The following is a 23,571-nucleotide window of genomic DNA, read 5'->3' as shown; positions in this document are numbered from 1 at the left end:
TCCTGCTCAACACATTACACTGAGCGGAGCTGTTGACCGCCCCAAGATGGCGCCGACAAAGTGAAATCAGTCTGTGTATATCTATGTTCCAAACAGCCTCTAATCCTCTCACCCAGAGACAGAGGAAACATCTGTTCAATAAAAAAACAACAACATCGATTTTCCAGTTATTAACTAGAGACAGAGCAGAGGCCGGAATCCAGCCTGTAGTTTCAGCACCCATACCAGTAGGAGGCAGTAGCTAATATACAATGTGCTTGTCAACAACATTAAAACTCAGAAGAAGAAGAAGCCGGACTGTGCAGCTAGCAGCTGTTAGCATTAGCATTAGCTTCCGTGTGCTAGCAGAGAGGCTGCTAATGTGTGAGTGTTTGCAGTGAGAATGTGTTGAGTCCAGCTGGAAGGAGAGTTTGTCAGCGAGCAGTTAACTCCTGCTGGAGAAACATTCCCAGAGTTTAAAGGAAGATTAGATCAGATCGAGGAGGAGAAGATGGATGATCAGCACAGACTGCTGGATTTCACCAGGATCCCCCAGATCATCTTACACCGGATAGGTAGGAACCACCTGATACTAACGCTGCCCGCATCAGGCTACCTGGAGACACTAGCCTAGGAACCATAGGTAGGAACCACCTGATACTAACGCTGCCCTCATCAGGCTACCTGGAGACACTAGCCTAGGAACCATAGGTAGGAACCACCTGATACTAACGCTGCCCTCATCAGGCTACCTGGAGACACTAGCCTAGGAACCATAGGTAGGAACCACCTGATACTAACGCTGCCCTCATCAGGCTACCTGGAGACACTAGCCTAGGAACCATAGGTAGGAACCACCTGATACTAACGCTGCCCTCATCAGGCTACCTGGAGACACTAGCCTAGGAACCATAGGTAGGAACCACCTGATACTAACGCTGCCCTCATCAGGCTACCTGGAGACACTAGCCTAGGAACCATAGGTAGGAACCACCTGATACTAACGCTGCCCTCATCAGGCTACCTGGAGACACTAGCCTAGGAACCATAGGTAGGAACCACCTGATACTAACGCTGCCCTCATCAGGCTACCTGGAGACACTAGCCTAGGAACCATAGGTAGGAACCACCTGATACTAACGCTGCCCTCATCAGGCTACCTGGAGACACTAGCCTAGGAACCGTAGGTAGGAACCACCTGATACTAACGCTGCCCTCATCAGGCTACCTGGAGACACTAGCCTAGGAACCGTAGGTAGGAACCACCTGATACTAACGCTGCCCTCATCAGGCTACCTGGAGACACTAGCCTAGGAACCGTAGGTAGGAACCACCTGATACTAACGCTGCCCTCATCAGGCTACCTGGAGACACTAGCCTAGGAACCGTAGGTAGGAACCACCTGATACTAACGCTGCCCTCATCAGGCTACCTGGAGACACTAGCCTAGGAACCATAGGTAGGAACCACCTGATACTAACGCTGCCCTCATCAGGCTACCTGGAGACACTAGCCTAGGAACCATAGGTAGGAACCACCTGATACTAACGCTGCCCTCATCAGGCTACCTGGAGACACTAGCCTAGGAACCATAGGTAGGAACCACCTGATACTAACGCTGCCCTCATCAGGCTACCTGGAGACACTAGCCTAGGAACCATAGGTAGGAACCACCTGATACTAACGCTGCCCTCATCAGGCTACCTGGAGACACTAGCCTAGGAACCATAGGTAGGAACCACCTGATACTAACGCTGCCCTCATCAGGCTACCTGGAGACACTAGCCTAGGAACCATAGGTAGGAACCACCTGATACTAACGCTGCCCTCATCAGGCTACCTGGAGACACTAGCCTAGGAACCATAGGTAGGAACCACCTGATACTAACGCTGCCCTCATCAGGCTACCTGGAGACACTAGCCTAGGAACCATAGGTAGGAACCACCTGATACTGACGCTGCCCTCATCAGGCTACCTGGAGACACTAGCCTAGGAATCATAGGTAGGAACCACCTGATACTAACGCTGCCCTCATCAGGCTACCTGGAGACACTAGCCTAGGAACCATAGGTAGGAACCACCTGATACTAACGCTGCCCTCATCAGGCTACCTGGAGACACTAGCCTAGGAACCATAGGTAGGAACCACCTGATACTAACGCTGCCCTCATCAGGCTACCAGGAGACACTAGCCTAGGAACCATAGGTAGGAACCACCTGATACTAACGCTGCCCTCATCAGGCTACCTGGAGACACCAACCTAGGAACCATAGGTAGGAACCACCTGATACTAACGCTGCCCTCATCAGGCTACCTGGAGACACTAGCCTAGGAACCATAGGTAGGAACCACCTGATACTGGTCTATTCTATTAACATTTCTCTATCTGTATAATGGGTCTGTTCTATGTGTGTCTTCTCACTTCAGAGGGCCCCCTGCCTGTCTTTGCCTAGGGCCCCACATTTCCTATATCGGCCCCTGAGGCAAAGCATTGGGTTAGAAGGCGTCATGGTTTGGTAAGGCTTCTTTTGGCCATCACTGATGGTGACAGGAACAAACAGACTAGGTGACGGGCCGTGGGTCTGTTCTGGATTTATGGACCCAGCGGCCTGCATAAGATAAAATAACTCAGATGTTATGGTCTATTAAAGGCCTTTCTGGCAAACTGAGACCAAATGCTTTAAAAACACAACAAAGAGCAGAAAATGATGGTTTGTAGTGAAAGGTAATGTATACCCCCCCCCCCATGCTGGTTCAGCTGGTGCTGAACTGGACAGCTCCTTCAGTGACAGACTGCTGCACCTTAAATGCACCAGGAAGCGTTATCACAGATCCTTCCTCCCAGCAGCTGGAAGACTCTAGAACCACCACTGTTCCCAACAACCTCAACCAGTTCTTCCATTCAGGCTGATTTCTACCTTAGTCAGTTAAATAACCTGCTGCTGTCATTCTGCTCATCTCTGATGTTGCTGCTATTTTCAAATATCCATTACTGTAAAAATGTCCATAGCTGCATATTGGTTATTAATTCTCCAGTTTTATATTGTTTTATTGTTTATCTTTTAACTCTTCACTATTATGTTATTCTTAGACTTTTTTCTGTCTATATTTTTGTGACCATCTTTTTCTAGAATCTTTTTGCTGCTATAAACACCAGAATTTCCCCATTGAGGGAAATAAAGGGATTTTCTATTCTATTTTTTCTGGAACGTTGGTGGTTTTAATGGAGGCTGATTAAAAAAGATTCAGACCTGGAAACTGCTCATTGTGGCCTGGTGAAGAGCAGGAGTAGATCGTCATGGCAACTGATATGTTACTGTTGAACGGCTTAACCAGGACAGGATATCCAGAAAATCCAGAAGGACTTTTAATCGCTGGGGTTCATCATACGGTTTGAGCTCTGGCTTAACAACAATCATAGAAAATACGGTGCAGTTTAGCCGCCTCAATGTCTCCTTCCTTTCCCCTCCAACATTACGTCTTTCTCCTGTGTTTGTCTTTCCAGACCTCCTGCAGGTTGGAAAAGAGGAGGATTTCTCTGAGCAGCAGCTCTGGAAACAGGAGAGGAATTCCAGTTTGGACCAAGAGGAACCAGAACCTCTGCAGATGAAAGAAGAGCAACTAAAGCCAGAAGATCCCTGGACTAAAGAGGAAACCATGGAGCTCCCCATCAGTGAGCAGGAGGAGCAGCAGGAGGCTGGAGGTTAGAGATGAACTGATTCCTGACTAACGGATCTCTTTCTGGGTGGGTTTAAATGTTTTAAGCATTCTAACTTTTCTTTCTCCACTATGAAAACAAACATTTCAGTTTAAACTAAACGGAAACATTTCTTAGCAAAACAAGCCAGTGGATAGAAAATGAGAATAGATCCGCCTCTGGTGTTGGTGTAGCAGGTGGCTTCAGCACAGCTGCTCCTGAATCAGTGATCATTGCAGGTCAGCTGAGCTGGAGCAGAGGAAGGACGGTGGACACACAGATTACTTTGCAGATCTATGTCATATTTCTCTTTTTTATCATTTATTTTTTCCTCTGGAAGAACATAGAAAGTCAGCATAGATCTAAAATCCAGATCAATCTCATGTCCATCAGTATCGATCCTTGTTGCCAGCTCTTTCCTCCTTCCCCGTCTGTTAGAGAGAACCAACTATTTCAACTATTTCCAAATTAATGTAAGCGGGTGGTTTATTACCTGAAAACAGTGTTTCCATAAAATATCTCTAAATTCCCACCCATTTCAGGCCCTTGAAAGCATCACTGCCCAGTTTTCCCCGCCTTCCCTCCTGTTTTGCCGCATCATGGGGTTCATTAGCGTAGCTAGGCAGCGGGTGTGGCTGGCTAGCTAGGAGAGTCCGGTCCATGGTGTCCTGCAGTTGGATCTCTGAGGGCTGAGCGTTGGCGCCGCGCGGCTGCACCAGCATTCAGATCCTGGATACTGGTGCTGCTGGTGGTTCTTCTGTTTAATGCCAGGTCACTTTTTATAAGGTTGCTGATCGTTTTTGACCTGATTTCTAATTGCTTTGTGGGAAGAATGTCGGGGTTTTCCTGCAGTGTCCCCAGTTGTGAGGCTGATTAAGGTACAAGTTTTCCATTTGACCTCATGGCTTTATTGTTGTCGTCCAACACTTTATTGGGTAGAACAGATTGCTGCGGCTGCATATTATTCTCTCATTTACCGGCCATGCTAGGGATTCTTTTTCTTCTATTTTGAGAATAAAGTCGTAACATTACAAGAATAATTTTGCTTTATTCTCGTAATTTTACGACTTATTCTTGTAATGTTATAACTTTATTACCCTAATGTTATGACTCTATTCTCGTAAGTTACGACTTTATTTTTCATAATTTTACGACTGTATTCTCGTAATTTTATGATTTTATTCTCGTAATGTTTGGACTTTATTCCCTAAATAGAAGTAAAATAATGTCTAGCCTGGCCCTAATCCTCTGGTGCTCTTCAGATGCTCTTGGCTAACAGGCTAATAGTTTTCCTCTAGAGCTGCGGTTGTAGTGCAAACGCTGCAGAGCCAGAAGGACAGTTTACTATTTTTCTGAATTAGTTGATTGGCCACAGCTCTACAAGGACTGGATGACGCAATGCGAGATTCGTTTTCTTTGGTTTAACATTATTTTTCGTCATTAACTTGTGTTGCTACTCCTTTGGTTTGCAGTGTATTCCTAAAGTCTCAGATGTGTTCTAGTGGAGTCACGGGTTCCTATGCCTTATTGGGTTTTAAATTAGAATAATAAAGTTTTTAATCCTATGTACTTTTAATTGGGAGACCCCCGACCACTTTGATGTTATTTTTAGAGGTCTAGCAGTCGGCTTTAGGGCCTGGTCCTCTGCCCCATGGTTCATTAGAGAGAAAAGAAACCAGAAACAGAATGGTCTCACCGTCTGTTCAGAGGCTTGCTGTCCCTCTCTGCTGCTAATGACCGTAGCTCAGAATGCGGTTGATCCGTTCTGTCCACCATGTCAGAAATGTTCCTGGTTCTTCCACCATCTAGTGTCGGCGTATCAGGGCCGTCTTCCTCCCATAAGCATCTGTCTGCAGCGGTTTCAGCGCGCCGTACTGCAGCTTCTAGATAGAATCTGCTAACGTCACATGGAGAAATTATTTTCTACATATTTTCCAAACATGTTTTAGTTTCTTGCCCAGAGTATGAGGTGCTGGTTCCGAACCACATCACCTCCACTGGGCTGCACCGAAGCCTCCACGTCTCCTCTGAATCTCATGAGACCCTCTTCCTTCACATTCAAATAGTCGGGTTATTTTTCTCTGATGCACCTCTGGCCAACTCATCTCCATGTTCAGCCTCTCAGCTGGTTTCCTGGCCTCTGTTGAACCCATGATGCCCTGATTTCTTTCCTGACTGATTCAGTTGGAACGTTCTGGTTCTGTGAGACCTTGCTGGCTTTCTTTATCTGGACCAACACATTGCACCTAACAATGGTGCTAACCAGAAAAGGCTCCTCTGCTTCTCCTGGCAGATGCTGAAACAACCTCTGCCTCCCTTTTCTCCGTGGCACAGTCCTTTAGAGCAGCCAATGCCGCTATCAGTTCAGGAAGCAGGTAGAGAACAGCTTTGATAGCTTCGATCCTGGACGCCCACCTGGCTGGTGACTCTGAGAATGGACCAGCGGTGAACTGAAGGGTCAGAGTGTAGAGTCACAGGCCATAGAAGCTGATGGATGTCAGCGTCACCAACCCCCAGGTTTAAAGTGTGATTTCCACAGGGACACGCCAAGCCTCGTTATTTAGTTCTAAGACTCTTTTTCTGGACCCCTGCTTGTTACTGCCGTTGCTTTAAGACTGGCAGCAACATCTTCATCCTCGTGTTTCTAGATGCCCTAAAATGACTCACATAAGCCTCTCCCTGTTTTCCTACTGCCTGTAGAACACCAGCAAAGTCCTCATGAATGGAAATACCTTTTTCACCATTCAAACCAGTAGCACCACTGACAGCTGCTCATTGTGACTGAGCTCCATGACAGCAGCTGAATATTTAGCTTTCTTTTCTTTCTCCACAATAAAGATGATTTCATTTTGAATGCGTTAGCTTAAGTAATTGTCAATAAGCTCTTTGGACGTCTCCTCAGATGCTCTGTCTCATAATTGGGCCAAATGAAGCCATGAATTGAACTCGGCCAAGGAAATATCCAACAGTCTTTCAGAGTGACCATGAAATGCTAGATTTCAGTCTGCAGGATGGTTAAAAATCACATTTAGTCGCCTCAGAACTTTTTTCCAGGGATTTTTCAGCTGATCAATAGCCGTGTGTGTCTGGAGTTGCTGTGATAGGGGGCGCCAGACGTCCATATTGGTAATGTTCTGTAGGGTGACTGTCAAACTGTTGGCTGACACAGCTTACTGAACTCGTCAGGTTTATTCACAAATGGTTTCACCAGCTCACATGTTTCAGATCTCGTCTGTCTGACTGGCGAACTCCTGCGTTACTTCCTGCATACAAAGTCGCACCTTTAACTCTACTGATACCTTCACATCTCCTCCTCTAATTATTATACTTCTATAATTTGGGGACACAACATAAAACTTGTTATTAGTAAACCTTATTTCTTGTAAGTCTAAGCAGTTTAAAGAATCACTGTTTTTCCTTATCTTTTACACATTTAACCTTAAGATACTGTTGAACTAGCTGACTTTTCTTCTTGTTTTCCTCTCTATGTTTTGTACTCAGCTGACTTTTCATGCTGTCTCTAAAGGAATGAAAGATTTTTTCCAAGCACTAAGCTCACTTAGCTGATTGCTCCTTCCTGTGTTTCCAAAAAGGCCAAAGTAAATAACCCAGTCCTTCTTTTCACTGTAGACAAGCCATGATCTGCTTATCTGTTCTCCATTTTTCATTTGAATGAAATAATAGCTGGAAGTAAATCTGCATCGTCTCCATTTCTTTGGAAAGATCCTGTCCTTCACCGGGAGCGGTCCTCTCCGTGCTATGGAGCAGCGTGCTCCATCAGACAGCTGCTTTAAGCAGACTGCTGGGTCATCTTCCAGAAGAACACTGCTTACTAGCTGCATGGATGATGCTAGACTCTCGCAGTCTGGTGGAACAACATCATTATTACAGCCTGGCTGGATCATTCTGGAACTCTCTCCATTGCAGCTCATCTCTGTCTCATGCCGAAAACAATCACACATAAAACACAGTGTAAGGGTTTTAACCAGTGGTTCAATAGAAGTATATTAACTCAATTGCTAAAGAAATCTGAGGAAGTCATGCAACTAACTCAAAGGCAACATATATATATATATATATATATATATATATATATATATATATATATATATATATATAGTAGGGATGGAACGGTTTCTGAAAACCGTCCGAACCGTTCGGTTCGACTGTCTCGGTTCGGTTCGCGTGTGTTGCGTTCGGTTCATGCGCTGCTCCTTTTTCTCATAGAGGAAGCGTTTCCACTCCAGAGCAGAAGGTGGCGGTACTGCGACCAAAAGCCAACCACCAGTAGTAAAGAAGAAGAAGAAGAAGCGAAGCAGCGTAGCCGGGTGTAGCAGAAAAAAATCAGTTGTTGTGGAGAATTGTGTGGAAAGAAAGCTGTGGATAAAAGTGCAACAGTGTGCAAGCATTGTGCAACACGTTTTGTTTATGCTAACAGCAACACGACCAACATGTCAGGCTAACCCCGAAATCCCTCATACTCCATCAGCGCTCCGCCCCGCTGCGCTCCAGACCGGCTGCTCAAAGCAAAGCCTACAGCCTCCACTGTCCGTCCGCTCCGCTCTGAGTTCCTTGGAGATCGTAGAGAGCATGAGCCAGATGATTAAATTCAAAGCAGCAAAACATGTAGAAATGATCCAGGGTTTCTGCGGATCATTTAAAATAATTACAATTCATTAATTTATTTTTGGGATATTTTCATGAATTTCATTAATTTTTATTTTTCATTAATTTTTATAATTTTTTATAAACTTTTTATTTTTTGGTGTAAGCTTGGCCTGTTTTCCAGTGTAGTCCTGTTTCTCTGACTGTGACTAACTGGATGTGCTCTCTTCATCCTCTGACATGGGAGCTGGCTCGGAGCTCGTCTGCCTGGCTGTGTGTTTCCTGGACGGGGCCGCCTGTGGAGCTGGTTGACAGTTGCCTTTTGTATCTATGCTTCTTTTTCTATGTCTGCTTCTGTCTCCTGGAACCCCAGTGGGCCTCAGCAGATGGCCGCTCACACTGAGCCTGGTTCTGCTGGAGGTTTCTTCCTGTTCAAAGGGAGTTTTTCCTCTCCACTGTCGCTACAAGCATGCTTAGTGTGAGGGATTGCTGAAGAGTCAATGAGTCGATGCAATCAGCTGGTTTTCCTTAGATAGAAAACTTTGAATCAATCTGACTGGATGATCTGGTGAACTGGAAAGTGACCTGAGATGACATGATGTGAATTGGAGCTATAGAAATAAACTGAATAGAATCCATCATGGACGCCACCTTCCACCCTCTGCTGCAGACTGTAGAGGAGCTGAGCTGCTCCTTTAGTCTTTCGCACCCTCAGTAGGAGCGCTACTGCAGGTCATTCCTCTCTGCTGCAACCAGACTCTTCAATCAGAAACTGCAACAGCAATAACTGCTGCAATGGAGAATAATTACTATTTAATTCACTTGTGCAATAACCAGTTTCTCTATATTTGGCACACAGTGCTATAAATATATATTATATATAAATATCCATCTATATAGATACCGATGTAAACGGCCTGTGCAATAACCCTGTATAATATTAATGCTATAGAAAAGCTGCCATATGTGGACGCACTGTATGTGCTGCATATATATGCCACGCATCCTCGTCTTCTTCTCTGACTAGTTGATGTAACGCATACATTTCTCCACTGTGAGATCAATAAAGTCAATCAATCCTAATAGCCTGACATGAATTTAAAACTTGCTTTCATATTTCTTTTTTTCAGATTTTGTCAATTTATGACTATTCAAAACATCTTTATTTACATAAATCCTTACAGTTTTACATTATTGACATTTTCTAATAATGTTTTTTGGCCAAAACATAAATACCAATGATTAATGTATTAATTTCAAGGGTGCCTGCATCAAAATAGTTTTTGTTGATAAAAAAAGAAGCTGCTGTTTAGAGGATCAGCAGGGAGTGAGGTATGCAGCAGAACGACTGAGAGATGAATCCAGCTGTTTACTTATAAACTGGATTCAGATAGAGCTTTGCCTTCATGTTGTGTCGCAGCTTTTTGCTTCAGCCCAGTCAGGATGCCATCAGCTTATTTAAGTTTCCTAAGGACGCTGAGCTGCCTTCAAAGTGGATGAAGCAGGTCAGGAGAGAAGTTGGAGCACTAACTGCACCTCCTCTGTGCTTTGAACATGATGTGCTCAGTAGCTACGTTTACATGCGCAAAATTTCCCCGATCCGATCCAAACCTTGGTTGATCGGAAATTCAAAATCTCCGTTTACATGGACACTAAATGAAATGATCCGATCATGACGTGTGTATACATGTACCAAGCGTTGGATCAGATTAAATCTTTTAAGCATGCGCAGAACTTCCTGCCAAACTTGGCAGTTCTGTCTGCGTCTGGTTTTTGGGAGGCCTGACAAACGATGCGCTCGGAGCGAGCGGAAAGAAAAACGGAGAGAGGAGGAAAAAAGCGCTTGGCAGCGAAATGTCCGAGAGAAAATGTAGAGAATGAGCGATTGAGCCGGCGTGGGAGAGCGAGTGGGCTGTGGAGAGAGAAAAGAGGAAGAGGAGGAGGATAAATTCCTGCTTCCTGCAGCTTTAAATGAACTTGAATGTATAAGTCGGCGTTCCTAGACTCCTCCCGCCATGTTGTTCACAGCGAGAGCGACCGGTGGTTTCCTGTTGTTGACAAGGCGGAAAAACGTCATGCTGACGTCGCACACATGCGCAGTGAAGATTATTTTACTCTTAAGATCCGAATGGGTGTTTACATGAACGCCAATCGGAATGGCGATCGGCAAAAACCACCTCTCTCTTTCGGAATTAAATTTAGATCCGATCGGACCGAATCGGATTAGAATCTTCAGTCTGACATGTTTACATGAAACATTTTTGATCTGATCAGGCCTTCAATCCGATTAGTTGTGTCCATGTAAACGTAGCTAGTGTTGCCAACTAATCAGCAAGGAGCGTAGCTATTGGCTGTGCTAAAAGTCGCTAGAAGTCGCTGAATGACGTCATCGCCTAATTTGCATAATCTGCCACAGGAAGTGATGTGCATGTTATTGATGCTGTGGGAGAAATAATGTCGTTACAGAAAGACAAAAAGTGAGTAAAAACACTTTATAATAGTGTTTTTACTCACTCAATGGACAAGGTGATTAAGTGACTGACTGTGTGAATCAAATGCTGTTATTTAGTTAAGATAAAATATTTCAACTCAGTTATTTATTTTAGACCAAATAACATTTTACATTTACATCCCGCTCGCTCCCGCCTTGAATGTAAGTCAGGGCGGAGCGGCACCGCGTGATCAATTTGCGCCGTCAATCCTGGCGCATGCGCGCTTCATTTGCAGTCTGGACGCTGAGGGTAAACATCCTGCGGCTCTGACTGCAGCGCTGAGAGGGACTCCTGCGGGAGAACGGGGTTGGGATGGGGGAGGCGCCCCACGGCAGCAGCTGCCCCTGGAGGACAAGAGTAGGAACGATACATGCTTTCACGTTCTCCAAAAGCCGCCAGTGACACCGTAAAAAGTCGGCAGATTTGTCGCTAGTCGCTTTTTTGAAAAATAGTCGCTGGAGGAGTCTGAAAAGTCACTAAATATAGCGACAAAGTCGCTGAGTTGGCAACACTGGTTGTGTTTTAGTTCTCTCATTGAACGAGTCGCTTGGTTGTTCTTTATCCTTAATTCAACAAAAGACTGCCCCGTCATTTTGGCCAAATTTTCCCATTTATAAAAAACCCAGCCTTCTTCAAAAAAGTTCAGGCACAGGATTTTTACTTTTTTTTTACTTTAAGTCCTGTATGTTGATATAAAGTATTACATCCTTATTGCTATTGATAAACTAATAACTGGTTCTAGTATCTGTAGCAGAGGCATAGCAGCCATGTTTCCCCACCATGTGGAGCAGCTGCGGCCGTATTAGCATCAGCCTCAGAGTCTGACTGTAGGCTAGAGGTCTGACTCCATGTCCCTCAGCATCACTACCCTCTCCTGAGCTTCAACTGGCTGATGGTTCAACCACACAGACTGATTCTGGACTAGATTATCTGAGCAATCATCAGTGTTTCATCCATCTCCATTATAGCGTGCTAAGCTAGCTCCAGCAGGGTGCTCCCTCTGATGTCACCATGGAGACGGTTTTTACCAGCTGTAATCAGAGTGCTGCTATGGAGCGACTGAATGTAGGATATCTGGGATTAAAGATAATCCTGTTTGATTCAGAATAACTCAGAACCAGCTGGTTTGTCCTGCTGGATGGTTTTAATGGTAACGGGGAAGTAACCTCCAACATCACGTCTTTCTCCTGTGTTTGTCTTTCCAGACCTCCTGCAGGTTGGAAAAGAGGAGGATTTCTCTGAGCAGCAGCTCTGGAAACAGGAGAGGAATTCCAGTTTGGACCAAGAGGAACCAGAACCTCTGCAGATGAAAGAAGAGCAGCTAAAGCCAGAAGATCCCTGGACTAAAGAGGAAACCATGGAGCTCCCCATCAGTGAGCAGGAGGAGCAGCTGCTTCTCAAGGAGGAGGAAGGAGACGTAGAAGAGAAACCATTCCCATGTTTGGTTTGCAGAGAAACCTTCCAAGAAAAAGAATATTTAACGGTTCATATGAGAACTCACCCTGGTGGGAAGATTTATGAATGTCTGACCTGTGGGAAAAGCTTCACTAATAAAACTGGTCTGGATAGACATGTCAGGATTCACACCGGAGAGAAACCATTTATCTGTTCCATTTGTGGAAAAAGTTTTGCCCAAAAAAGTAATATGACTATCCACATTATAAGTCACTCAGACGAAAGGCCTTTTTCCTGCAACAAGTGTGGAAACAGGTTTAAGACAAAAGCTTTATTGAATAAACACACGAGAACTCACACAGATAAGAAGCCTTTCAAATGTCTGTCCTGTGGGAAACGTTTCAATACTAAAACTAACATGATTCGGCATGTCAGTCTTCACACGGGAAAGAAGCCGTTCTCCTGTACTATTTGTGGCAAAAGTTTTACTAGAAAAATCCAATCAACCAACCACATGAGAACCCACACAGGTGAAAGGCCTTTTCCATGTGAGCTGTGTAAGAAAACATTCATCTCAAAATCTTGTTTGAATGACCACATGAAAGTTCACACTGGTGAGAAACCTTTCAAATGTCTGTTCTGTGGGAAAAGCTTCATTAAGAAATCTGGTCTTGATAAACACGTCAGAATCCACACCGGGGAGAAGCCGTTCTCCTGTACAGTTTGTGAAAAAAGTTTTATAGTAAGAAGCAGATTAAATTCTCACATGAGAACTCACTCAGCTCAAAGCTCTTTTCCCTGTAAGATCTGTGGAGAAACATTCAAAACAAGAATTAATTTCTATGTCCACATGAGCATTCACACAGGTAAAAGGTATGAATGTCAGTGCTGTGGGAAAAGCTTCACTCAAAAATGGGATTTTGATAAACACATGAGAATTCACACGGGTGAGAAGCCATTTGAATGTGTTTCCTGTGGGAGCAGATTCACTCGTAAATCTAATCTGGATGCACACATCAGAACTCATACAGGTGAGAAGCCTTTTGAATGTCTGTCTTGTGGAAAAAGCTTCGCTCAAAAATCTAATCTTGAAAAACACATAAGAACTCACACAGGTGAGAAACCGTTCTCCTGTGTGATTTGTGGCAAAAGTTTTAATCAGAAGGGAAATTTGACATCCCACATGGCAACTCACAAAGCTTAGAAAGATTTTTTATGCTTTATATTTAATCTCCGATCCAGTTTTTTTCCATGTCACGCTGACTGCGTATAGAGAGGCTCTGACTAGGCAGGGTGAGCAGATCTGTGCAGATTATTTTAACTTCTCTCTCTGTGGCATACACTACGACGGAGTATTAGGGCCACACATGAAGAGAAAAAATATTTTTGCCATGACGAGACTAAACTCGACATGTCGACTTTAAAGTCGACATGTCGACATTAAACTCAACATTTCGAGAATAAAGTTGAAATGTCATGTTGAGTTTAATCTCGACGTGTCGACTTTAAACTCGTCATGGCAAAAATATTTTTTCTCTTCATGTGTGGCCCTAATACTCCGTTGTACATACACACATTAAAACCATTTCCCACTTTGAACTGACCCATCCATCCATCCATTTTCTTCCGCTTAGTCCTTGTCCATGTCGCATTGTGGCTGGTGCCTATCTCCGGCAGTCTAATGGTGAGAAGAGGTTGTGGTATTCCCTGGACAGGTCACCAGTCTGTCGCAGGGCAACACAGAGACACACAACCATGCACACCCACACTCACAACGAAGGACAATTCAGAGAAGCCAATTAACCTAACAGTTATGTTTTTGGACTGTGGGAGGAAGTCAGAGTACCCAGAGAGAACCCATGCATGCAAACTCCATGCAGAAGGCCCCGGGCCGGGAATCTAACCCAGAACTTTCTTACTGCAAGGCAACATTGCTGCCCACTGCACCATTGTGCTGCCTAGTTGGAGAAATTATTATTGTTTGTTTCAAACAACAAAAACAACAAAAAAACGATTCTGTGCAGCATCTAGAACCAGAACAGATAGAGAATGTTCATCTATTTAAAACATAATGAGATCTACGTCTAAAGAAAAGAAAATCGCAGCAATAAACTCTGTGGGACGGTTTCTATGGTGACTGAGGCAGAGAGGTGATTCTCAGAGAGATCTGGGAAGTTTTTCTTTCTTTTTTCCATAAAGAGGTGAGAGAGATACGCTGCGCTGACCTGCTCTGTCTGCTCCTCCTTATTCTGGAGGATCACTACTTTATCCATTTTCTATCCTCCTGATCTCCCACCATGGGGAAAGTTTCTATTTCAATGTGTTTGCTCCAGTCTGTCCTGCTCACTATAAACGCGATGTGCGACTCCAGACTGACTCTTTCTCCGTGAGATTGACAGATTTTATTTGGGATTTTCCCCCAAAGCAGACTTGTTTAACTTTGTTACCTCGTTTCTCTTCCTGTCAGACTCATGAAATTGCTGCTGAATTGCTGCGTAGTCCGACTAAAATAGACCTGGGCTCTATGTCAGTCAGAGCTTCACTGCCCCCTGCAGGAAATCATCCCTATTGACTCTCAATCAGCGCTAAACGCCACCACCTCCAAGGCACCATTTTCTGTGTCATTGGATGCAAAATCTCATTCGGTGCATTCAGGAGATAAAAAGGATTTGCTTCACACAAGAAGTCACACCATTGAGTCTCCACTTGGCTCACTTTTCAGTGTTAATTCCTATCCCAATCTCCTGAATACTGTACCCTGTCAAGGATAAAGTGTTCCCCAGTCTGGCTCCTATCTTTCCACAGAGATAAAGGCAGCGCTATAGGGAACCGCCTGGGACCTGGGCAGCCGGGTAAACGGTGGGAACCTGGGCAGCCGGGTAATCGGTGGGAACCTGGGCAGCCGGGTAATCGGTGGGAAACTGGGCAGCCGGGTAAACGGTGGGAACCTGGGCAGCCGGGTAATCGGTGGGAATCTGGGCAGCCGGGTAATCGGTGGGAAACTGGGCAGCCGGGTAAACGGTGGGAAACTGGGCAGCCGGGTAAACGGTGGGAACCTGGGCAGCCGGGTAAACGGTGGGAACCTGGGCAGCCGGGTAATCGGTGGGAAACTGGGCAGCCGGTTATATGGTGGGAACCTGGGCAGCTGGGTATACGGTGGGAACCTGGGCAGCCGGGTAATCGGTGGGAAACTGGGCAGCCGGGTAATCGGTGGGAAACTGGGCAGCCGGGTAAACGGTGGGAACCTGGGCAGCCGGGTAATCGGTGGGAAACTGGGCAGCCGGTTATATGGTGGGAAACTGGGCAGCCGGGTAAACGGTGGGAACCTGGGCAGCCGGGTAATCGGTGGGAAACTGGGCAGCCGGGTAAACGGTGGGAAACTGGGCAGCCGGGTAAACGGTGGGAACCTGGGCAGCCGGGTAATCGGTGGGAAACTGGGCAGCCGGTTATATGGTGGGAACCTGGGCAGCTGGGTAAACGGTGGGAACCTGGGCAGCCGGGTAATCGGTGGGAAACTGGGCAGCCGGGTAATCGGTGGGAATCTGGGCAGCCGGGTAATCGGTGGGAAACTGGGCAGCCGGGTAAACGGTGGGAAACTGGGCAGCCGGGTAAACGGTGGGAACCTGGGCAGCCGGGTAAACGGTGGGAACCTGGGCAGCCGGGTAATCGGTGGGAAACTGGGCAGCCGGTTATATGGTGGGAACCTGGGCAGCTGGGTATACGGTGGGAACCTGGGCAGCCGGGTAATCGGTGGGAAACTGGGCAGCCGGGTAATCGGTGGGAAACTGGGCAGCCGGGTAAACGGTGGGAACCTGGGCAGCCGGGTAATCGGTGGGAAACTGGGCAGCCGGTTATATGGTGGGAAACTGGGCAGCCGGGTAAACGGTGGGAACCTGGGCAGCCGGGTAATCGGTGGGAAACTGGGCAGCCGGGTAAACGGTGGGAAACTGGGCAGCCGGGTAAACGGTGGGAACCTGGGCAGCCGGGTAATCGGTGGGAAACTGGGCAGCCGGTTATATGGTGGGAACCTGGGCAGCCGGGTAAACGGTGGGAAACTGGGCAGCCGGGTAATCGGTGGGAAACTGGGCAGCCGGGTAAACGGTGGGAAACTGGGCAGCCGGGTAAACGGTGGGAACCTGGGCAGCCGGGTAATCGGTGGGAAACTGGGCAGCCGGTTATATGGTGGGAACCTGGGCAGCCGGGTAATCGGTGGGAAACTGGGCAGCCGGTTATATGGTGGGAACCTGGGCAGCTGGGTAAACGGTGGGAACCTGGGCAGCCGGGTAATCGGTGGGAAACTGGGCAGCCGGTTATATGGTGGGAACCTGGGCAGCCGGGTAAACGGTGGGAACCTGGGCAGCCGGGTAATCGGTGGGAAACTGGGCAGCCGGTTATATGGTGGGAAACTGGGCAGCCGGGTAAACGGTGGGAAACTGGGCAGCCGGGTAATCGGTGGGAAACTGGGCAGCCGGGTAATCGGTGGGAAACTGGGCAGCCGGGTAAACGGTGGGAAACTGGGCAGCCGGGTAATCGGTGGGAACCTGGGCAGCCGGGTATACGGTGGGAACCTGGGCAGCCGGGTATACGGTGGGAACCTGGGCAGCCGGGTATACGGTGGGAACCTGGGCAGCCGGGTATACGGTGGGAACCTGGGCAGCCGGGTATACGGTGGGAACCTGGGCAGCCGGGTAATCGGCGGGAACCTGGGCAGCCGGTTATATGGTGGGAACCTGGGCAGCCGGGTAATTGGTGGGAACCTGGGCAGCCGGGTAATTGGTGGGAACCTGGGCAGCCGGGTATACGGTGGGAAACTGGGCAGCCGGGTATACGGTGGGAACCTGGGCAGCCGGGTATACGGTGGGAACCTGGGCAGCCGGGTAATCGGTGGGAACCTGGGCAGCCGGGTATACGGTGGGAACCTGGGCAGCCGGGTAATCGGTGGGAAACTGGGCAGCCGGGTAAACGGTGGGAAACTGGGCAGCCGGGTAATCGGTGGGAACCTGGGCAGCCGGGTATACGGTGGGAACCTGGGCAGCCGGGTATACGGTGGGAACCTGGGCAGCCGGGTATACGGTGGGAACCTGGGCAGCCGGGTATACGGTGGGAACCTGGGCAGCCGGGTAATCGGCGGGAACCTGGGCAGCCGGTTATATGGTGGGAACCTGGGCAGCCGGGTAATTGGTGGGAACCTGGGCAGCCGGGTAATTGGTGGGAACCTGGGCAGCCGGGTATACGGTGGGAAACTGGGCAGCCGGGTATACGGTGGGAACCTGGGCAGCCGAGTATACGGTGGGAACCTGGGCAGCTGGGTAAACGGTGGGAACCTGGGCAGCCGGGTATACGGTGGGAACCTGGGCAGCTGGGTAATCGGCGGGAACCTGGGCAGCCGGTTATATGGTGGGAACCTGGGCAGCCGGGTAATTGGTGGGAACCTGGCAAGTCATAAGAATGCCCTGTTCTGCCGAATGGCAGCGTTCTGTGGCACGCATGGCCTCAGTGGATGCGTTCCACCCTCTCAGTCCGTATTGTGATGAACGGTTGTACTGAAACTGAAATTTTGATTGCAATGTAAATTGTAGTTGACAATAAAGACGTTTGATCAGTTCATTTATTAAATTGAGTGCTGATTTTGCATTTACTCACTTTCACTCCTTTAAATATGAAAGGCTTCATGGTGTCTGGGTGAGAGGAGTTGTTTGCCTATTAGGGATCGTTTGGGACAGAAAATGATCATTCCCATACCAAGCCAGACATTTCTCAAGGTTTATTCATAACATTTAGTGTTTTTTTCACCTGTCTGTAACTTGTTTGGATGAACCGTTTTATGGAGATGCTCAGTGTTTTGCAGACACATTGTCTAGATCAGAACTTCAAGCTGCTAAGACTGCTATGATTGTCTGTGTTCGCCTTTATTTAACTGAATTTCAGAGTTGAATACTTTTTCCTACAGCACTTTAAGGATACTACAGAGGTTTATAGGATACTAGCTGCTATTTCTTTAATAATACACATTTTATTAAATAAAACGCAAACGCATAAAGCATGTTACAAATGTATATAAAATGTTACAAATGTATAAAGCATGTTACAAACACATAAAGCATGTTACAAACGTATATAAAATGTTACAAATGTATAAAGCATGTTACAAACACATAAAGCATGTTACAAACGTATAAAGAATGTTACAAATGTATAAAGCATGTTACAAACCCATAAAGCATGGTACAAACGTATAAAAAATGTTACAAATGTATAAAGCATGTTACAAACACATAAAGCATGTTACAAACGTATAAAGCATGTTACAAACATATAAAAAATGTTACAAATGTATAAAGCATGTTACAAATGCATAAAGCATGTTACAAACGTATAACGCATGTTACAAACATATAAAAAATGTTACAAATGTATAAAGCATGTTACAAATGCATAAAGCATGTTACAAACGTATAACGCATGTAACAAATGTATAAAGCATGTTACAAACGTATAAAGCATGTAACAAATGTATAAAGCATGTTACAAACACATAAAGCATGTTACAAACGTATAAAAAATGTTACAAATGTATAAAGCATGTTACAAACACATAAAGCATGTTACAAACGTATAAAGAATGTTACAAATGTATAAAGCATGTTACAAACACATAAAGCATGTTACAAACGTATAAAAAATGTTACAAATGTATAAAGCATGTTACAAACACATAAAGCATGTTACAAACGTATAAAGAATGTTACAAATGTATAAAGCATGTTAGAAACACATAAAGCATGTTACAAACGTATAAAGAATGTTACAAATGCATAAAGCATGTTAGAAACACATAAAGCATGTTACAAACGTATAAATTCAATTCAATTCAGTTTATTTATATAGCGCCAAATTTACAACACATGTCATCTCAAGGCACTTTCCAGTTCAACCAGATCATACAGTCAAATTGATACAAAGTTTTCTATCTAAGGAAAACCAGTTGATTGCATCGACTCATTGACTCAAATACAATCCCCCACACTAAGCATGCTTGTAGCGACAGTGGAGAGGAAAAACTCCCTTTGAACAGGAAGAAACCTCCAGCAGAACCAGGCTCAGTGTGAGCGGCCATCTGCCGAGGCCGACTGGGGTTCAAGGAGACAGAAGCAGACATAGAAAAAGCAGCTGTAAAAGGCGGCCCCGTCCAGGAAACACGCAGAGGCCAGAGGATGAAGAGAGCACATCCACTCAGTCACGGTCAGAGAAACAGGACTACACTGAAAAACAGGCCAAGCTCCAACATCTAGAAACAAAGGTGTTGATGGCAGCAGCACAGCTGATATTTCTCTCCAGGATGGAGTCACAGCCAAACAGGAACAGACCAGATGAAGCTACTATGAGAAAAAGCAGAGAGAGCAGAACGTTAGAGATTGAACTAACAGATTCTGCAGAGTGGGAGAATAGAGAGAGAATGAAGCAGAATGATGAAAAAGGGGTCCCTATGTCCTCCAGCAGTCTAAGCCTATAGCAGCAGAACTATAGAGATAGCTCAGGATAACCTGAGCCACTCTAACTAGAAGCTTTATCAAAAAGGAAAGTTTTAAGCCTAGCCTTAAAAGTAGACAGGGTGTCTGCCTCACGGACTAAAACTGGTAGTTGGTTCCACAGGAGAGGAGCCTGAGAACTAAAAGATCTGCCTCCCATTCTACTTTTAGAAATTCTAGGAACCACTAGTAAACCTGCAGATTGAGAGCGAAGTGCTCTGTTAGGAACATAAGGAACAATCAGATCTCTGATATCAGATGGAGCTTGGCCATTTAAGGCTTTATATGTGAGAAGGAGGATTTTAAATTCTATTCTGGATTTAACAGGAAGCCAATGAAGAGAAGCCAGGATAGGAGAGATATGATCTCTCTTTTTCATTTTCATCAGAACTCTGGCTGCAGCATTTTGGATCAGCTGAAGGCTTTTAACTACAGTTTGTGGACTTCCTGATAGTAAAGAATTACAATAGTCCAGCCTTGAAGTAACAAATGCATGGACTAGTTTCTCAGCATCACCCCTGGACAGGAGATTGCTCATTTTTATAGGATATTTCTAATTCTAATTCTATAAAGAATGTTACAAATGTATAAAGCATGTTAGAAACACATAAAGCATGTTACAAATGTATAAAGCATGTTACAAACGCATAAAGAATGTTACAAACGTATAAAGAATGTTACAAATGAAGTTACTATGAAGTAATATGAAGTATGAAATAATAAAACAGCAATAAATTTAGTTTAAATACATCAGGAAAAAATACAGCATTCAAAACTAAATGTTCATTGTTTAAATAAGAAATGCAGAGAAAAAATACAACAGTGAAAATAAAAGCTATATATTATTTAACAAAATAGTTTTTAAATATATCTCTATCTTCTTTAAGGTTCTTGCTAACAGGTTATCTGAGTTTCTCCTGAGAAATTCCTGAATTGACACCTCTGTGCAGAAAGGCGGAGTTCAAGGCATGCCAGGCAGTTTGGAACATACAGGAGTAATCACCCAGCTGATCCGGGAGGCGAGAGAAAACCGAGGAGACCTCGCAGTCCTCTGGCTTGACTTGGCAAATGCCTATGGATCTATTCCACACAAGCTTGTGTCAAAAGCTCTGACAACATACCACATCCCTGAGAAGATCACCGAACTCATATGGGACTACTACAGTGGTTTCAGCTTGAGATTCACCTCTGGAACAACAACATCTGCATGGCACCGCCTAGAGAAGCGCATTATCACTGGTTGCACCATGTCAGCGGTGTTGTTTGCCCTAGCGATGAACATGCTGGTCAAGGCTGCAGAAGTGGAATGTAGGGGCCCCTTGTCCAGATCTGGCATTCGCCAACCACCAATTAGGGCCTACATGGATGACCTGACTGTCACATCAACATCAGTGACTGGATGCCGGTGGCTCCTCCGTGGTCTGGAAAGGATCACGGCATGGGCAAGGATGATGTTTAAGCCAGCCAAGTCCAGATCCCTTGTCCTGAGGAAGGGGAAAGTGGAGGATAAATACCGCTTCTGCGTGGATGGAGTCCCAATTCCGACAGTGTCAGAGAAGCCTGTGAAGAGCTTAGGGAAGATCTTTGATAGCACCCTGAAGGACAAAGCAGCAGTGGAGGCAGCCCATGTAAAGCTAAAGGCATGGCTAGCAGAAGTGAAATGTCTGGTCTCCCGAGGAAGTTTAAGGCATGGATATACCAGTATGGCATCCTGCCAAGACAAAAGTTTCCAGAGCACATTGCAAGGACGTTACTGAGACCAAATCTGGTCTTAACATCTGACTTGAAAAAGCAAGTCGTGTTACTGGAGCTTACAGTCCCCTGGGAAGACAGGATGGAGGAGGCTCACGAAAGGAGGAAGGCAAAATATCTTGAGCTGATTGAGGCATGCAGATGCTGTGGATGGAGGGCCCACTGTGAGCCAATAAAAGTGGGCTGCAGAGGCTTCCTCAGTCAGACCGTGCATCGGGCATCCAGGCTCCTTGGCATCAGAGGGTTGCTTGAGAAAAGAACCACCAGAAACATCAGTGAAGCCGCTGAAAGAGCCTCAAGGTGGCTGTGGATCAAAAGTGGAGACGCGTGGAGTAGCGCGCTGCTTGAACACAAACTGGGTTCTGATCAACCCCGGCTGGGTCGCCCAGACGAGGATGTCTGAAGATCAAAGACCCGAAACACCCTATGACCCTGGGTCCTTCACTGACGATGTGTTCAAGCTGCACCGGCTAGGTGTTTCAAAATCTGATCAAATTTACATTTATGAATATGAAATCTGACAAATATCAAATTTACACTTCCTTAGATCGAAAAACAAAATTTAGAACTAATATTATACATTAAAAACCATTAGAATTCTCCGAATCTTCTGGAGAACTCCTGGAATATGAAATACAGGGTGCCTTCGAATTCATGGGGTGTGTCATTAGAAGGCCAGATTCGAAGGACGATTACGTCATAGCGCGGCGCCGAGATCTGGTCAGATTCCAAGAGTCCTCATTATGCGGCCTTAAAATGCGTCCTTCTTTAAGCCTGGTTAGGAGGACGGGTCCGATGTATCCTTGGATATCCCAGGATTCATTGCGAGACCAATCAAGCCGGCTGCTCCATGATCAAGGATCAAGGTTACTTGGCGCCAAACAGTGGAGAAAATTGGAAGTTCAGTTTAATATAATCCAGTCAGTGAATAGTTCCGTCTGAAATGTCGGTAATGTTTGGTTTATCTAAAGGTTTAATCTGTTACTGTGTAAATGGGTTTGGCTGGAATTTAAGGACAGATTCTAATATATCTGCAGGGTGGGAACTATAAATCTGATAGGAGTTTATATTTTTATTGCTGTTTTGCACATTTTCCTTAACTATTTTTTTTTTGTTGTTGAATATTAGAGGTTTTGCAGATATTTTTTTTATACATACGTTTAGATTTACTTATATCTTTCTACCCCTTTTATAGAATAGAATAGAATAAAATAGAAAAACACTTTATTGTCCCTCAATGTGGAAATTCTGGTGTTTATAGCAGCAACATTTTATTATATATATAAAAAAAAATGGTCAGACAAATGAGGACCTTAGAAAAAATGTCTAAGAATAACATAATAGGGAAGAGTTAAAATATAAACAATAAAATACTGTAAAGTGTTTTAACAATATAAAACTGGAGAATAAATAACCAATATGCAGCTATGGACATTTTTCCAGTAATGGATATTTGAAAATAGCAGCAGCATCAGAGATGTGCAGAATGACAGCAGCAGGTTATTTAACTGACTAAGGTTTCTATCATTACATTTGATTTGATTTGTTCCTGCTCCCGCTGGTTGGAACCTTTATTCCACTCTCGATTAAATCAGTCTTTGTTCACTTAATAATAATAATAAAAAAATATATATATATATATATATATATATATATATATATATATATATATATATATATATATATATATATATATATATATATATATTATATATATATATATAAACAGTTTAGAAAAGTTCGGTATTCATTCTTTTCCTGCTTTGTGTGTCAACATTCACGGTTGCTAAGCAACAGCAAAAACTCTTCCGGTCTACTTGGAGGATCCAGTCCATTCGAACAAGGCCATCCCGCCATCGACTTTATCCAGAAGGTGGCAGCAGTGAGGCGTTTACTACAATAAGAAGAAGAAGTAGAAGGAAAAACATAAAAAGGAAGCCGGACTGTGCAGCTGTTAGCATTAGCATTAGCTTCCGTGTGCTAGCAGAGAGGCTGCTAATGTGTGAGTGTTTGCAGTGAGAATGTGTTGAGTCCAGCTGGAAGGAGAGTTTGTCAGCGAGCAGTTAACTCCTGCTGGAGAAACATTCCCAGAGTTTAAAGGAAGAAATTTGATCAGATCG

The 23,571-nt window shown here is 45.1% G+C and overlaps 1 protein-coding gene across 1 annotated transcript; it reads left to right on the top strand.

Moving 5' to 3' along the window:
• Positions 1–391: 391 nt before the first annotated feature.
• LOC119780954 (gastrula zinc finger protein XlCGF57.1-like) lies at positions 392–13,553 on the top strand. The gene is made up of 3 exons (XM_038281217.1): positions 392–554; positions 3,487–3,684; positions 11,981–13,553. Exons 1-3 carry the CDS (start codon positions 491–493, stop codon positions 13,372–13,374), a joined length of 1,656 nt encoding a protein of 551 aa, XP_038137145.1. The 5' UTR covers positions 392–490; the 3' UTR covers positions 13,375–13,553.
• The last annotated feature ends 10,018 nt before the right edge of the window (positions 13,554–23,571 follow it).

Source organism: Cyprinodon tularosa, unplaced genomic scaffold (genome assembly GCF_016077235.1).
Source record: "Cyprinodon tularosa strain WSP-4 unplaced genomic scaffold, ASM1607723v1 ctg1683, whole genome shotgun sequence".
Taxonomy (NCBI): domain Eukaryota; kingdom Metazoa; phylum Chordata; class Actinopteri; order Cyprinodontiformes; family Cyprinodontidae; genus Cyprinodon; species Cyprinodon tularosa.
Note: the sequence above shows the minus strand (reverse complement) of the source record. Positions and strands in the feature narration are given on the sequence as shown.

What these genes read in the sequence shown, in the direction of transcription:
- LOC119780954 (XM_038281217.1), top strand. Translation starts at nt 491, where the DNA reads ATGGATGATCAGCACAGACTGCTGGATTTCACCAGGATCCCCCAGATC. An exon ending in GATCATCTTACACCGGATAG is followed by an intron (nt 555 to 3,486) that starts GTAGGAACCACC and finishes TTGTCTTTCCAG; the next exon opens with ACCTCCTGCAGGTTGGAAAA. An exon ending in GGAGCAGCAGGAGGCTGGAG is followed by an intron (nt 3,685 to 11,980) that starts GTTAGAGATGAA and finishes TTGTCTTTCCAG; the next exon opens with ACCTCCTGCAGGTTGGAAAA.